The 15,501-nt window shown below is 44.2% G+C and overlaps 1 protein-coding gene across 3 annotated transcripts in view; it reads right to left on the bottom strand.

Moving 5' to 3' along the window:
• Window positions 426-15,501, bottom strand: part of RFWD3 (ring finger and WD repeat domain 3) — a 41,811-nt gene continuing 26,735 nt past the window's right edge. Inside the window, exons 7-13 of one of the 3 annotated variants that reach the window (XM_005664348.3) lie at window positions 14,938-15,052; window positions 13,794-13,998; window positions 10,282-10,432; window positions 8,517-8,693; window positions 6,243-6,457; window positions 4,531-4,742; window positions 426-2,801 (exon numbers count right to left, since the gene is read on the bottom strand). In XM_005664348.3, coding sequence (XP_005664405.1) covers window positions 2,658-2,801; window positions 4,531-4,742; window positions 6,243-6,457; window positions 8,517-8,693; window positions 10,282-10,432; window positions 13,794-13,998; window positions 14,938-15,052 — 1,219 coding nt within the window. In that variant the 3' untranslated portion in view covers window positions 426-2,657. The remainder of the gene's footprint in view (window positions 2,802-4,530; window positions 4,743-6,242; window positions 6,458-8,516; window positions 8,694-10,281; window positions 10,433-13,793; window positions 13,999-14,937; window positions 15,053-15,501) is intronic. The other 2 variants (XM_003481788.4, XM_021093787.1) reach the window with 2 other exon arrangements.

The raw sequence follows: 15,501 nt of genomic DNA, 5'->3' as shown, positions 1-15,501 counted from the left end.
ATAAATAAATAAATATGTATTTATAAATAAATATATATATATAAAAGAAAAAGAAAAGGGTGAGTTCTCTCCTCTTCCCATATTATAGTCTTCTGGATTCGACTCATAGGAAGCCAGCAGGCAGAGTCTGGGAGATGCAGTTGCAGCATTTAGACCTCTGGATCCGAGAGTAAACAAATGACCAGTGTAGGGAAGTTCTTAACAGGCAAACACAGACCGTCTCCGTAGCAACAGTAAAAGAGAATGTCCAACAACAGCCTCAACTACCTCATCAATTTAAACAAGATTTTCACTTCAGGTCCAGGGCCCATCCTGGATCTGACTATACGAAATGAATGAAGACCTACTGGGCTGCAACTGCAACCCTCCTCCAAAGGGAGACACGATCCTGCCTCTAGCGGTCAAAAAGACAAAAGACCTCAAGAGCTGGTACACATGGTAAATGTTTTATTCATATTAACATTAAAGAGTAAAACACAAACATAAAATATAGAACTTAAACAAAGACACACTGGTTTTCAAAGCAGGTTCAGGATATATACAGTAAGAACATATTTTGAGGTTGCTTTAACTCCAAACCCCCAAATAGGGAACGAGCTCAGAGACAGGGAGAGGGAACGGGGTGGGGCAGAGCCTGGTCTCAGCTGTAACCTCTGCTGCCAGGCAGAGGGGAGCAGGGCCAGGGGTGAAGTTTTTTCCTTTGGAGAAATCAGTCCGTCACAAGAATTTGTTTCTAAAACATCTAAATTTACTAGAGGAATGCAAAGATTGGTAGGACATGAGATTCTTTCAACTCCTCTAGTAATACCAGTCCCTTGGTTCCTATGCTGGGGAGGAATGAACTGGCCTCCGCTGAGTGTAACTGCAACATTAGTCAAATCCCAGCCCTGCCCTGGTTTCTGCTCCTGCCCAAGACAAAGGCGGCCAGAACCAGAGCACTCGCATCCTCTCTGATCAGTGGCAGAAACCACAAGAGTTCTGCTTTTTAATTCAAATCTTTTCCTGCCACCGGAAGCTCTATGCCCTGGCATTCTCAATCATCAACATATCAAAGGGAATACCTCCTCTGAGAAAGCGGACTCTTTCCTAAGCCTTGGAAACCGGCTTTTTGAAAGAGGTCCTTAAATAGAAGGAGGCCACTCTTAAAAAAGCACAACTAAAAGGTGGAACTCTGGGAAATCTACTGCAATAGCCAGGAGAAATGCTGGAAACAGCTCAGGAACCGACAGGTCAGAACTGTTTTAAAATAAAAACCACATTTCTACAACAGTTATTTAAGAAAATCACACTATTCGCCATCCTGCTCCCAAGAACAAGGAGCACGCCTTGAGACATGTTCTGTTGGGGACAGCAGTTTAACACAGTAGCCTTTGGCAAAGCAAACAGATATAAACTAAACCCTCTATTAGAGAGAAAGCTGGACAATCCAGGACTAGAATGAATGATGGTTGAGCATCTCCCTGTAAATCCACCACTAATATCGTCCTGAGAATAACTATGATACCAGGAACCCTTTTAAAAAAAGTTAGGAAGGCAGGCAAATCAGAGGAACTCGGAATCCAACATCAGTTTCACCTGGGGGAAGGCTTTAACGGGGGAGTCCCAGACATGCTCAAGAATGGCCCCTCATTCCAGGGGGCTGGCTTTATTCAGAAACGCTAACGGAAGAGACAAACACGCCCTTCTCCTGCTGTCAACAGCAGTTTGAGCAGCTTCTCTTTCGTCAGCCTCTCTTGGTTATGGCTCCTTGCTCCTGACATCTCATCCTAGGAGAGCCTCGAGAGCTCTGACATATGGCTTATCTCTTCTTAGCGAGAGGGGAAAAGAGTGGCCTTCAAAGCACTGGCTTATATAAAACCAATCCTGAGATCCTAAGCTGGTTAGAAAAAAAGCGAGGCTTCTCTAGTGCTCAAACAAGGGGTCTCTTTCCTTGATTGCCACAGTGTGATGAACTGGGTAGACTCGGCATTAGGAATGGGTCCGCCAGCCACCTTCATCACTGAGTGTGCCCATATCCCAGCATGGCACACCTGGAACATAACTGTTCCTGCCACGAAGCAGACTGGATGCGCTCTACCACACACCTGGGATGGGACCAAGTTACACTAAAAGGTTTTCAGCCGCTAAGGTCGGAAATAGATCAAATCTGTCCCAAGGTACTTCAGCGCCCTCTTGTGTTCACATGAAGACTCTTCTGTGTCCACGCTGCATCAAGATGGTTGGTTAGTCCCTCCAGGGACTAAACATTCCCAAGTCTTAGAGCTCAAGTGATAAGACCACTCTAGAGGGCTGTCACATCCTCTGGAAATGCTTGGTGCACACTCATATCCTAAATGCCTGCTGGAAGGATACCCTCTGAGGTCCAGCAGAAAGTCTGAATAAAAAATATAGATTCTCAACAAAGTTTAATGAAGGCTTTTAACCCAAGAAATGGATAATGTTGATGGAGTACCAGTCACTCTTCTGATGGACACTGGAAATACACAATCTGTAGTGTCTTGGTGACCTGGAGTCTTAGAATCATACTAACCCTAAGTAGCCATGATTGCAAAAGTTCTAGGCCACAATCAGCACAGAACTTGATCAGGGCTTCGAGGTGCCAGGAAACAACATTTAACATTAACCAGCAACATGCCCAACAGGTTTCAAGGCCATGGTCACTCCCACTTATAGATGTGGACCATCTTCTCTGTCAAGGTAGCCAGGTAGCTGTTATGGTTCACCTCAAACGGGCAGATGTCCATGACCGGCTGATGGGCCTGCAGATCCTGCAGCAGCGAGCCACTGCCAGCATCCCACAGCTAGACAAGACAAGCAGAGACAAAGGTCAGGAAGTCATTCGCTTCAGCTTGGGAACTTGCCTTCTCTATCGTCACGTCACTTTGAACGTGCTACAGAGACAGCACCGCCTGGGCAGCAAAACAGACTGTCCTTAACCTTCACGTGGTTGCACGAACCCAGCACACCTAACACAGGCCTCACCCAATGTAATCGGCAATTAATCTCCTGAGAGTGCATCTGAAGACCAAGCTTACTACTTCAAACTATGTGCCAAAAACTTCTAGGTAGAGAAGACAAAAGAAGTCCCTGTCTCTGCCCTTACGGAATCTATATTCTTTTTTTTTTTTTTTTTTTTTTGTCTTTTTGCCATTTCTTGGGCCGCTCCCGCGGCACATGGAGATTCCCAGGCTAGGGGTTGAATCGGAGCTGTAGCCACCAGCCTACGCCACAGCCACAGCAATGTGGGATCCGAGCCGTGTCTGTGACCTACACTACAGCTCACGGCAACGCCGGATCGTTAACCCACTGAGCAAGGGTAGGGATCGAACCTGCAACCTCATGGTTCCTAGTCGGATTCATTAACCACTGCGCCACGACGGGAACTCCCGGAATCTATATTCTAAAACTGGTGTTTTCAGAGTTCCCGTCGTGGCGCAGTGGTTAACGAATCTGACTAGGAACCATGAGGACGAGGGTTCGATTCCTGGCTTTGCTCAGTGGGTTAAGGATCCGGTGTTACCGTGAGCTGTGGCGTAGGTCGCAGATTCGACTCGGATCCCGTGTTGCTATGGCTGTGGTGTAAGCCAGCAGCTACAGCTCCAATTTGATCCCTAGCCTGGGAACCTATGGGTGCAGCCCTAAAAAGCCAAGAGCAAAAGCCAAAAAACAAAAAATTACACAAAAACTTAAAAATTAACCACATTAAGTGCTCACATGACCAGTGTGATTAAGTGGACAAATGCTGCTCTGTGGGTTCAAGGACACCACATAGAAGGCACCATGCGCGTCTTTTTACCTTATTATCAAGAAGCAAATTATTTCTGGTTAACCCACTCACAGAGGTGCAAAGGTTGATCAACGTGGTGACAGGCTGACTCCTATACTGTAAAACTCCCCATCAACATTTCATCTGTTACTGTCACCCTGATGACACTGACAGCTGATCAATTATTTTAGGTTTCAGTAGTCCCCCCTCTTTTTTTTTTTTTTTTTAGTGCCAAGTCCATGGCATATGGAAGTTCCTAGGCTAGGGGGTCTAATTGGAGTTACAGCTGCCAGCCTATGCGACAGCCACAGAAACTCGGACTCTAAGCTGCATCTGCGACCTACACCACAGCTCTAAGCTGCATCTGCGACCTACACCACAGCTCATGTCAACGCCGGATCCTGAACCCACTGAGCGAGGCCAGGGATTGAACCCACATCCTCATGGATACCAGTCGGATTGTTTAACTGCTGAGGCACGAAGAGAACTCCCCCACCTATTTTTTTTAAAGGTTCGCACTATGGCCCCTTAGAGACTGTATGAAAAGAATGAGGTCAATCTACAGATGCTGGTATAGAAAGGTATCCAAAATAGGAACTTACATGGAAAAAGAGCAAACTATAGAGTAGTTTGTAAAGTGTGACTTACGTAGCAAACTAAGCAAGCACACATACACATGTATGAAGGTCAGTGCACTTGTGGAGCAGCACTTTGGCCTTCTGCTTCACACATGCTTCAGTATAAAAATCTGACAGGCTACTCACCAGTGCAGAATTTGATGCTTCATCCCCAGTACACACTAGGATGCTGCCATCATTTTCTGGGTTTTGGAAAATGGCACTTTTGGTCAATAGTTTGCAAGTGGGTCCCCCAAGGAATGTTTGTACAGGATGGCAGGAGCAGACTCGCTCTCCAGCATCATTCAGCGCATAGGACATCTCCATCAGCACACTCCTTAAGGTGTTGTGATTTTTATCTATGAGGCAGAGAAATCAGTACTGATCCATGCGGATGCTCCAAAGATATTAACTAAGTACCTAAACTGCAGGTGTTTACAATTCAGTTGAATGGAAAAGCTACCATTTCTTAACCCATCACAAAGAGCTACAAAGCCAACATAGCAAGAACAAAATAATAAAGCACAAATGAAATGCAGAACCCTAGGCTAGATGAAGGAAATTATCTACAATGGTTTTTTGTTTGGTTGGCTGGTTTTTTTTTTTTTTTTAAATTTAATTTTTCTTTCGTTTTGTCTGTTTTTCATGGCTGTGCCACAGCTTACGGAAGTTCTCAGGCTAGGGGTGGAATCAGAGCTTCAGCTCAGGCCTACGCCACAGCCACAGCCACAGCCACGCTGGATCCAAGCCTCATCTGTGACCTTCCCCACAGCTCACGGCAAAGGCAGATCCTTAACCCACTGAGTGAGACCATGGATTGAACCCGCATCCTCATGGATACTAGTTGGGTTTGTAACCTCCTGAGTGACAGCAGGAACTCCGGGAACTGTCCATTTTTATAAAGTCAAAACATATTATCACAGAAGGGGAAACACATACCTGTGGTTCTACTGGGAGACAAACAAAAGCTAGAGGACAAAATGGGGCCCCCACGCTTTCTACACGAGTCACAGAAAACTTCTTGGAAATAGAGGACCTAGGAGATGACGATGAAGCAAAAGGGAAAGAGGAGTCTGCTGAGGCAGCTTCTCAGCTCAAACAAAGCTTGAAAGATTAGGTCCACACACAACAAGGCCGAGTACGGGCACTTTAATGACTACCTCTAACAAGACATCTGCCTGACCATCAGCACAGGTGATGAGGAATTTAGATTCATACACTTCAGCTAAAAAAAACCCTATGAATTTAAGCGTGGTTGGTCACCGAGGACTGTAGTCCAGGTTCTGGAGGCAGTGAGACGTGCAGCTGGTTAGTGCCACCGTCACTGTCCATCGAGTCTCCACTTACCTTCGTTGGCTCCAAATAAGGAGGAACAGCTAAGAGCCTAGAGTCTGGGTCCTATACATCGCTGCACTTACCTGGGTCTTGCCTTTAAGTGGAGTGAGGGGCGAGCAGAAGACCTGAATGTGATCTAAGTGGCCTCGAGAGCAGTCTCTTCATTCCACTACTGTTCTGCCTTTTTTTTTCCCCCCACTAATGGACAACACTGGATCCTTAACCTTCTGTGAAACATGGGAACTTCCTGCACTACTGTCTTAGTCATAGGGGCTCCTGAAGTGGCTAATTCACTTCCAAGAAGCATCTGGCCACATATATTCCAGTTCCCACAAGTCAGTCAGAGAAGCAGGCTTATGAAAGAACTTGGGGCCACCATCCTCATAACAGCAGCAAGAGCTGTAAGTCTGTGAGAGGTTCCCAGTACCACCAGAAGGCTAGGGCAAACTCTCCCTTTCTCCCCTCCAGCAACTTCCTCCCAAAACAAGCCACAGGTCCCATGAGGACATCCCAACAACACTTACCAGGCCTGTAGGTCACAAGACAGTGTCGGGTATTGCTCTCTGTCTGAAAGTCTACGCAGCCCCCAGGCTCTATGGGTAGCACATGCGGCCAATGAGTAAAGCCCACTTTCAGCTCCCAGAAGGAAGCATTCTCCAAGGTTCCAGCCAACACCCCACCATATGGAAATGCAGCCGAGGCAGCTCTGGGTATGTATGACAGGGATACCAGCGGGCACCTGAAGGAAAGAAAGGAAATAAGGCTTCACCTGACAATACTTGGACTGCTCCAGAACCCACTATCAGGAGCCCTTAAGCACATTCCTACCGGTACAGAAGAGGTTAAAAACCTTCTGTGGGTCACTACCCTCTGATATCCGATAAAAACTACCAACCAACCCACTCTGTAGAAACACATGGGCATACACATAATATATATCTAATTTTGGAGAGAACATCACATGCTCTAAAAAATGGACTAGGAAATTTAATAGGACAGGATCACAAACACACGGAAGCCCGAGTGGTGTGAAGCTTCTGGAAATGGGGTTAGCCACATACATAAGAAAATCAGTTCATTGCAGCACTATTCACAATAGCCAAGACATGGAAACAACCTAAATGTCCATTGACAGATGATTATATTAGGAAGAAGTGGTATATATACACAATGGAATACTACTCAGCCATAAAAAGAATAAAACAGTGCCATTTGCAGTAACACGGGTGGAACCAGAGACTCTCATACTGAGTGAAGCAAGTCAGAAAGAGAAAGACAAATACCATATGATATCACTTATAGCTGGAATCTAATACACGGCACAAATGAACCTTTTCACAGAAAAGAAAATCATGGACTTGGAGAATAGACTTGTGGTTGCCAAAGGGGAGGGGAGGAAGTGGGATAGATTGGGAACTTGGGGTTAATAGATGCAGACTATTGCCTTTGGAATGAATAGGCAATGGGATCCTGCTGTGTAGCAGAGGGAACCATGTCTAATCACTTATGATGGAGCATGATAATGTGAGAAAAAAGAATCTACACATGTATGTGTAACTGGGTCACCATGCTGTACCGTAGAAAATTGACAGAATACTGTAAACCAGCTATAATGAAGAAAAATAAAAATCACTATATATAAAAAAGAAAATCAGGAAGAAAATGCAGCTTATACATCTAGTAAAATAAAGCTTTCAAACTATGGCTGACAGACCTCTTCAATTAAAAGCTTTAATTCAGAAACAGGATTGTTTCTTTAGAGATTTTCTAAATATCTTTCTGCAATCACATGACCTGGACTGCAGGCCAGTAACTCTCTCGGAAATATCAGCCTGCAGACTATGTTCCTACGAGAATCTGTTTCTGCTGAAGCTCCCAAAGTGATCACTCTACCTGCTGCATTTCATTTCCCTGCCACAATGAAGCTCACCTAAGTAAACTAAAACAAAAAAGAACAACACATAAAAATATTCTTTCCTTGCTACTTGCTATGTTTTACTGTCTACTCTAAGTGGATCCCTCTACATCAATGGCAGTTACCGTGTTTGTCTGGAGGTTACATCTGTATAAATTTATATCAATCACCTTTAGGCCCAGGAACCACAACACAGAAGCATGATTCCCCTCACTCAAATGAAGAGAAAACGCCACAGTGTTGAGCCTGGGGTTCAGTGAATAATGATGACTGCACTGACAGCTTTATGTTCAGATTCCTCTGCCCATCTTTTAATACATTCTGAAGAGCCAAAGTGGTACTAGTGGCTGCCCACCTTCAGAACTTGAGCTGACTTCACAAACCTCCCACCTCTGTAACTTAATTATAAGTGATAAGTCACAGGAAGACAGTATCCTTCGACCACGTTGGTTCGGTTGTGGATTAGGGAAGTTTCACATCGCTTGTCATTGGGTTACTTTGGACTGATCTCTTCCTGTGTGTCAGACACGTGGCTATGGAAGCCAGTCTACGCTCACCGTACTTTACACATGGAGCTCACAACAGGCCAAGAAATGGGACCAAAGTCACACAGCTCATAAGTGGTAGAGCTGGGCTCTGAACACGGATCTGACTTAATCTTGCCATGGTGGGTTATACTCGGCACCAGAACTTTCTACCACATGAATGATCACGAACACAAACTCTAAGGATCTTACTGATTCTGAAGAGACTAGATCATGCACTCGGAGAACTGCCCTCTGAGGAATTCTGATCAACTGTGAGACACTCTCAAAAGAAAGGATACAGTCAACAGTCCAGGAGAAAGTTGTTGCCTACAGGAAAAGAGTAAGGAGCTCCCTACCTAGCTTTCGGAAGCACTAACTCCTGGATATGAGAGCTTGTATTTCGAAGGTCATACGCTAGAATCGAACCGTTGACCAGTCCAGCATAGATGTAATTGTTTTCATCAAGACACCAGCAGCAGCTCCAGACGGGACGTCCAGCATTGTAAGTCTGCACCACAGTATTTGTCTCCAGGCTGTGAAGTCAGAGAAGCCTTTTACAACTTTGAAGTGTGCATTAAAAAACATCTCATATAGAACAAAGATGTAAAAGGTATCATTTTAATGATAATCCTTTAAGAACACATCCACACACCAAAACTCTATCCCCTAAGGGATTGCCCAAATAACTCCTTTTAAATCCAAAACATTATTTTGGGGGCCACAGATTTTCCTCGTGAGCTGTAAGGAAGTACAAGTGTAAGTTAAAGGGACTGATAAACAGTACATTCCTTACCCTACCCACATAACTATCTCCATAAATACCTATTACACAGGTAGTCATTATTTAATATCGATAAATATATTATAAAATATATATAAGAAAAATAAAAATAAATTATAAACCAACCATCCAGAGGTAGTCATAAATAACACTTCAATATTTACCGTTCTCCCCCCACCCCCGATTTTTCAATACTACTAAAATCAATCACAGCATGTAGGAGTTCCTGTTGTGGCTCAGTGGTAACAAGCCTGACTAGTATCCATGAGGACGTGGGTTTGATCCTTGGCCTGGCTCAGAGGATTAAGGATCTGGCGTTGCCATGAGCTGTGGTGTAGGGTGCAGACTCAGCTCAGATCCAGCACTGTTGTGACTGTGGTGTAGACCGGCAGCTGCAGCTCCAATTCAACCCCTAGGCTGGAAACTTCCATGTCATGGGTGTGGCCCTAAAAAGCAAAGCAAAACAAAACAAACAGCACATAGATAAATATAAAACATAATGGTGGAGTTTCCATTGTGGCTCAGTGGGTTAAGGACCTGACATTGACTCTGTGAGGATGCAGGTTCAATCTCTGGCCTCGCTCAGTGGGTTAAGGATTTGTTGTTGCCGCAAGCTGCAATGTAGGCTGCAGATGTAGCTCAGATCTGGTGTTGCCTTGGCTGCAGCACAGGCTGCAGGTGCAGCTCTGATTTGACCTCTAGCCTGGGCTTGCCAGTCACATATAATTTTAAAGAAACAGAACACCCACATCCTATTTTGTAACCAGCTATATTCACCTTTTTTTTCTTTTTTTCTTTTTGGAGCCACACCTGCAGCACATGGAAGTTCCCAGGTTAGGGGTCAAATTGGAGCTGCAGCTGCCAGCCTACGCCATGGCCACATCAATGCAGGATCCAAGCTGCAATCTGCAACCTACACCATAGCTCACAGCAATGCCGGATCCTTGATCCATTGAGTGAGGCCAGAGATCGAATCTGCATCCTCATGGCTACTAGTCAGACTCGTTTCAATTGTGCCACAAGAAGAACTCTCTGTATCCACTTTTTAAAGCAACACATTTTTCTTTTCTTTTTGTCTGTGCCTGTGTTGTGCAGAAATTCCTGGGTCAGGTATTGAACCCATGACACAGCAGTGACGCTGTGGGATCCTTAACCCATGGAGCCACAAAGGAACTCCAAAAGCAATACATTTTAAATTCAGTGAAACTGGATCTGAGAAGACAATGCCTTGGACCCCTGCCACCCCACCTCCCAATAGCCAAGGTCATAACATGGATACTCATTTCCATGCTACTCAACAGAAGGCAATCCAAGGCCCACCTTCCCCACAAGGCACTCACCTGGTCAGTTTAATAGTGCTGTCTAGGGAAGCAGAGAGAAGTAAACCTTTGGAACGACTGCTGAAAGCCAGTCCGCGTATCTGTTTGCCATGCATAGGAATATACTGACTACTTGTCATGTTGGCAGTACTCAACATCTTAACACCAAAGCCTGCAGAGGTAACACAGAACGAAACAGATCACTGCAAAGTCAGTTTAGTGCAATGCAAACTACCATTTCAAGTAGCTCCTCTGTTCACCTTTCTTGGTATATAAGTCTTTGGGGAAAAAACATTTGAACAAAAAAAAAGCCAAAATTCTTCAGGGTTATAATTTACTTTAAAAACGACATCCCCCCCCCAAAAAAAACCCCTATATTCCATCCCACGTGTTTCTTAAAAGGTGAATGATAAACCACTGTATATACGATGGAACACTACCCAGCAATAAAAGGAAATGAACTACCAATATATAACATATGGATAATCTTAAAAAACTTATGTTGAAGGAAGCCAGACAAAAAGAGAGCAACACTGGGAGTTCCCGTCATGGCTCAGCAGTGAACTAACCTGACTAGTAACCATGAGCACTCAGGTTTGATATCTGGCCTCATTCAGTGGGTTAAGGATCTGGCGTTGCCATGAGTTGTGGTGTAGGTTGCAGACACGGCTCAGATCCCATATTGCTGTAGCTGTGGGGCAGGCCAGCAGTTACAGCTCTGATTTGACCCCTAGCCTAGGAACCTCCATATGCTGCAGATGCGGCATTAAAAAGACCAAAAAAAAAAGGGTAACACTGTATGATTCCATTTATGTGACATTTCAGACAGTGTAAACTAATCCATCACGACAGAAAGCGGCTGCCTGGGGATGGGAGGAGGGAGGGACAGGCAGATGATGGATTGATTATAAAAAGGCCTGAGAAAACTTCCTAGGTGATAGTACTGTTTATTATCTTGATTGCAGCGATGGTTTCAGGAGTGTATACATATATCAACACTCACCATATGGCATACCACCTTCAGTATGTGCTGTTTACTGTACATCAATTATACTTTAACATAAAGTTGTTAAAAGAGAGACTATTCCACCTGAAGCACAGACACTCAAGATGGAGAAGAGACAATGAAGAGCAAAGAATGAAGATCAGTAGCTTCTGCGTCAGGGGGTCAAGATATGCTGCTCTATATTGGTCCAAAACTGAATGAAAACAGATGATATCAAGTATCCTAATCAATGTATTTATTCCAAGAGCGGAAAAGAAAACCATAAACTCGTCCTTTAAAATTTAGTTATTGGAGTTCCCGTCGTGGCGCAGTGGTTAACGAATCCGACTAGGAACCATGAGGTTGCGGGTTCGGTCCCTGCCCTTGCTCAGTGGGTTAACGATCCGGTGTTGCCATGAGCTGTGGTGTGGGTCGCAGACGTGGCTCGGATCCCCCGTTGCTGTGGCTGTGGTGTAGGCCGGCGGCTACAGCTCTGATTGGACCCCAGCCTGGGAACCTCCACATGCCTCAGGAGCGGCCCAAGAAATGGCAAAGACAAAAAATAAATGAATAAATAAAATTTAGTTATTACTTTGTTCTCTTACCAGGCTATAATAAATTATTTTTACTAAGTATCTATTTTTTTTTTTTTTAGGGCCATACCTGATGCATATGGAGGTTCCTAGGCTAGGGGTCAAATCAGAGCTACAGCTGCCAGCCTACAACCACAGCAACGCCAGATCTGAGCAAGCCTCGTCTGCAACTTACATCATAGCTCACAGCAATACTGGATCCTAACCCAATGAGTGAGGCCCAGAATCAAACCTGCGTCCTCATGGATACTAGTCAGTTTGTTTCCGATGAGCCACCACAGGAACTCCCCAAGCATGTATTTTATCTGAGATGTACACTAATAGAATTTGTCAAATCTTAGCTTCAAGATAGCCTTGAATCACACTTCTGCTTCACTAGGGAACAAAGTGAGAGAAAGTGTATTATGTTTTCCCTTGAAACAGAATTAGGAGAGCCAGAAAAACAACCTCAGAAACTATAGGCTTTAAATCAACAAGGGAACATGCCTACTTAATCATTAAAGGAAATAAGGATAAATTAGTACCATCAGTATATCGGGAAGACCTAGCTGTGCAGGGTGGAATAGACACATTAAGAAAGGAATAGATCGGGAGTTCCCGCTGTGACCCAGAGGAAACAAATCTGACTAGCATCCATGAGGATGCAGGTTTGATCCCTGGCCTCACCCAGCGGGTTAAGGATCCAGTGTTGCTGTGAGCTGTGTGTGGTGTAGGTCACAGACACGGCTCGGATCTGGAGGCTGTGGCATAGGCCAGTGGCTACAGCTCCGATTTGACCTTAGCCTGGGAACCTCCATATGCTGTGTGTGTGGCCCTAAAAAGACAAAATAAATAAATAAATAAATACAAAAATTTGAATGGAGAGTTCCCTGGTGGCCTGGCAGTTAAGGATCTGGTGTTGTCACTGCTATGGCCTGGAAACTTTTGCATGTTATGGGTATAGCAAAAAAAAAAAAAAAAAAAAGGAACGGGATATAGGAATTATTATAAACAATCCTTTACTTGCCCCTCAATTGGAGCCTCCTGACAGAGTCTCAACTCATAGCTAATATTAGTGACTAGAAAAATAAATGGTAATCTAGGGATTCTACTACTAACCCTGTATATACCTAAGTGTGGGGGACACAGTTTTGAAGCATATGAATGGAAGCTCTAAGTGGGGAGACAGGAAATCAGGCTGATGCAAAGGGACCTGCAGCTGGCAGAAAGCATATGCTGAAGACAGTAGGAAAAAACATCTATAACATTGGTCATGTGAGATTTGGTTTTTAACATGAAGACAACTTAAAGTTAAGCTTAAAAAGCACATAAAAAAGAGAAAACCAGTAAAATTTTAATAAAATAACATTTCCAAATTATTGTGAGTTGATCAATTTGAACATTAGTGAAAATAACTTGAATTAGCCCTTGGGGGTAGTGTTTTTTTCAAGTATTTCTAGTCTAAGATCAATCTGTACTTTGGTGGGACACACAGGCCATGATGCCTTATCCCTGAACAACCCACACACTTCTTTTCTTTTAGGACCGCACCCACAGCACAAGCAAGTTCCCAGCTAGGTGTCCAATTGGAGTTATATCTGCTAGCAATAGCCACCTCCACAGCAACACCAGATCGGAGCCGCATCTGTGACCTAGGCTGCACCTTGCAGCAATGCAGGATCCTTAACCCACTGGCAAGGCTAGGGATCAAGCCTGTATCCTCAGGGACACTAGTCAAGTTCTTAACCTGATGAGCCACAATGTGAACTCCAACCCACTCTCCTAAGTACCTGTCTTCTCTCACCTCACCATGATACAGTATCTGCCTTTTTGGTGACAAATTTACAGAAGGAGGTCAACAGACAGTTAAGGGCATCTTTGCAGTACCTTTAAGGGTCGGTCTATATTGAAAAGAAAGGAGAAAAATAAGTAGGGCCCAATAATGAACATGAAAACTGAGGTTCTGGACTATTTACCTGGAATGAAAGAGGCCTGAGGAGAAGGCTGTGATACCACCAGGCAGCTCAGAGAGTCACAGTATTTCATGATTCGGCAGTTGCCTGTAGGAGACACTGTGAAGGTCTTTTGGAAATGGTACTTGCGTTTGCTCTGGCTGGAGGGAAGGCACCTGGATTGCTGTGAAATATGATCCTGATGCTGCACAGTAAGTTCCTCCAAATCCTAAAATGAAAAAGATTTTGAAAAAACATGAAGATTTTTCACTTGGTATTCCCCTAAGAGAACTGCTGAAGTTTTCACAATATATCATCAATAAAGTGATAGAAACCGGGAGAGGAGAGAATCATAAAGGGCTGAAAGTTCTTTTCTTTCTTTTTTTTTTTTAAGGGCTGCACTGGCAGCATATGGAAGTTCCCAGGTTAGGGGGTTGAATCGAAGCTGCAATTTCCAGCCTACACCACAGCCACAGCAACGCCACATCTGAGCCGCATCTGCGACCTACACCGCAGCTCATGGCAACACCGGATCCCAGACCTACGGAGCGAGGTCAGGGATTGAACCCACATCCTCATGGATACTAGCTGGGTTCATTACCACTGAGGTACAATGGCAAATCCAGGTTGAAAGTTCTTAATGGTCATTTTGTCTAAAATTCTCATTTCAATGGTACATTCAAGGAAAGCAAAATGACTTAAGTTTTGAATCATCAGGCGGTTGCTCAATTTTTAAGAAATTCAGACTGTAGCAGAATTCATCATAAAGCATGTTATGTAAGCCCCAAACAGAAATAAAGAGTTGGTGAAGTTCCCGTTCTGACTCAGTGGTACAAACCCGACCAGTATCCATGAGGATGCAGGTTCGATTCCTGGTCTTATTCAATGAGTTAAGGATGCAGCACTGCCATGAGCTGTGGTGTAGGCTGCAGATGCAGCACGGATCGTGTAGGCCAGCAGCTGCAAGCTCCGGTTAGACCCCTAGCTTGGGAACTTCCATATGCTGTGGGTGCAGCCCTAAAAAAAAAAGAAGAAAAAAGAGTTGGTCATGTTTATTTTCTCAAAAACTTGGTAAATCCTATCTGTATCTGAGATGAACCTAAGTAATATTTAGATCCTTTTTAATTCCTATTCCAAAAGTTCTTTGGATTAGAAAAGGAAAGCTTACCTGGACACGTCTCTGAAGCTTAGTGCATTCATCTGTGAGGACTTGAAGTTGGAGCCGGCATTTGGCCGATTCTAACTCAGCTTTCTCCCTTAGCATCTGCTCCTTCTGTAATGAACTAGAGGGGGAGAGCCAGCAAGAGGTGAAGATTAGAAAGGCTACAGAAGACGTCTCCTCAAGATGGCACAGTAGATTCATGCTATGATACATTCGCTTTGCCGTAAATATGTCATGATAGTGAATAAAATATAACAAGAGAAAAATCTCTCAAGTCCAGAAACACCACAGAAAGTAGCATGCAGGGCTGAACTCATGAGCCTACTGGGGTGGGTCCCATGTTGAAGCAGGCAGTGATGGCCAGGAATTTGGCTCTTACTAGAGAATGGGGACCTAAAAGGCAAAAACAAGGGCTCAGAGCCAAGCTCACGGCTTGTGTTAGAGCCAAATTAGGAAAGATTAAAATGACCTCTCAAAAGGCTATCTATTGGATAAAAGAAAATAAGTTATCAGTCATGCATCAGATATTCAGATTAAATACTAGAGGAGTTCCCTCACGGCTTAACAGTT

The sequence above is a fragment of the Sus scrofa genome, chromosome 6, assembly GCF_000003025.6.
Source record: "Sus scrofa isolate TJ Tabasco breed Duroc chromosome 6, Sscrofa11.1, whole genome shotgun sequence".
Classification (NCBI taxonomy): Eukaryota; Metazoa; Chordata; class Mammalia; order Artiodactyla; family Suidae; genus Sus; species Sus scrofa.
Note: the sequence above shows the minus strand (reverse complement) of the source record. Positions and strands in the feature narration are given on the sequence as shown.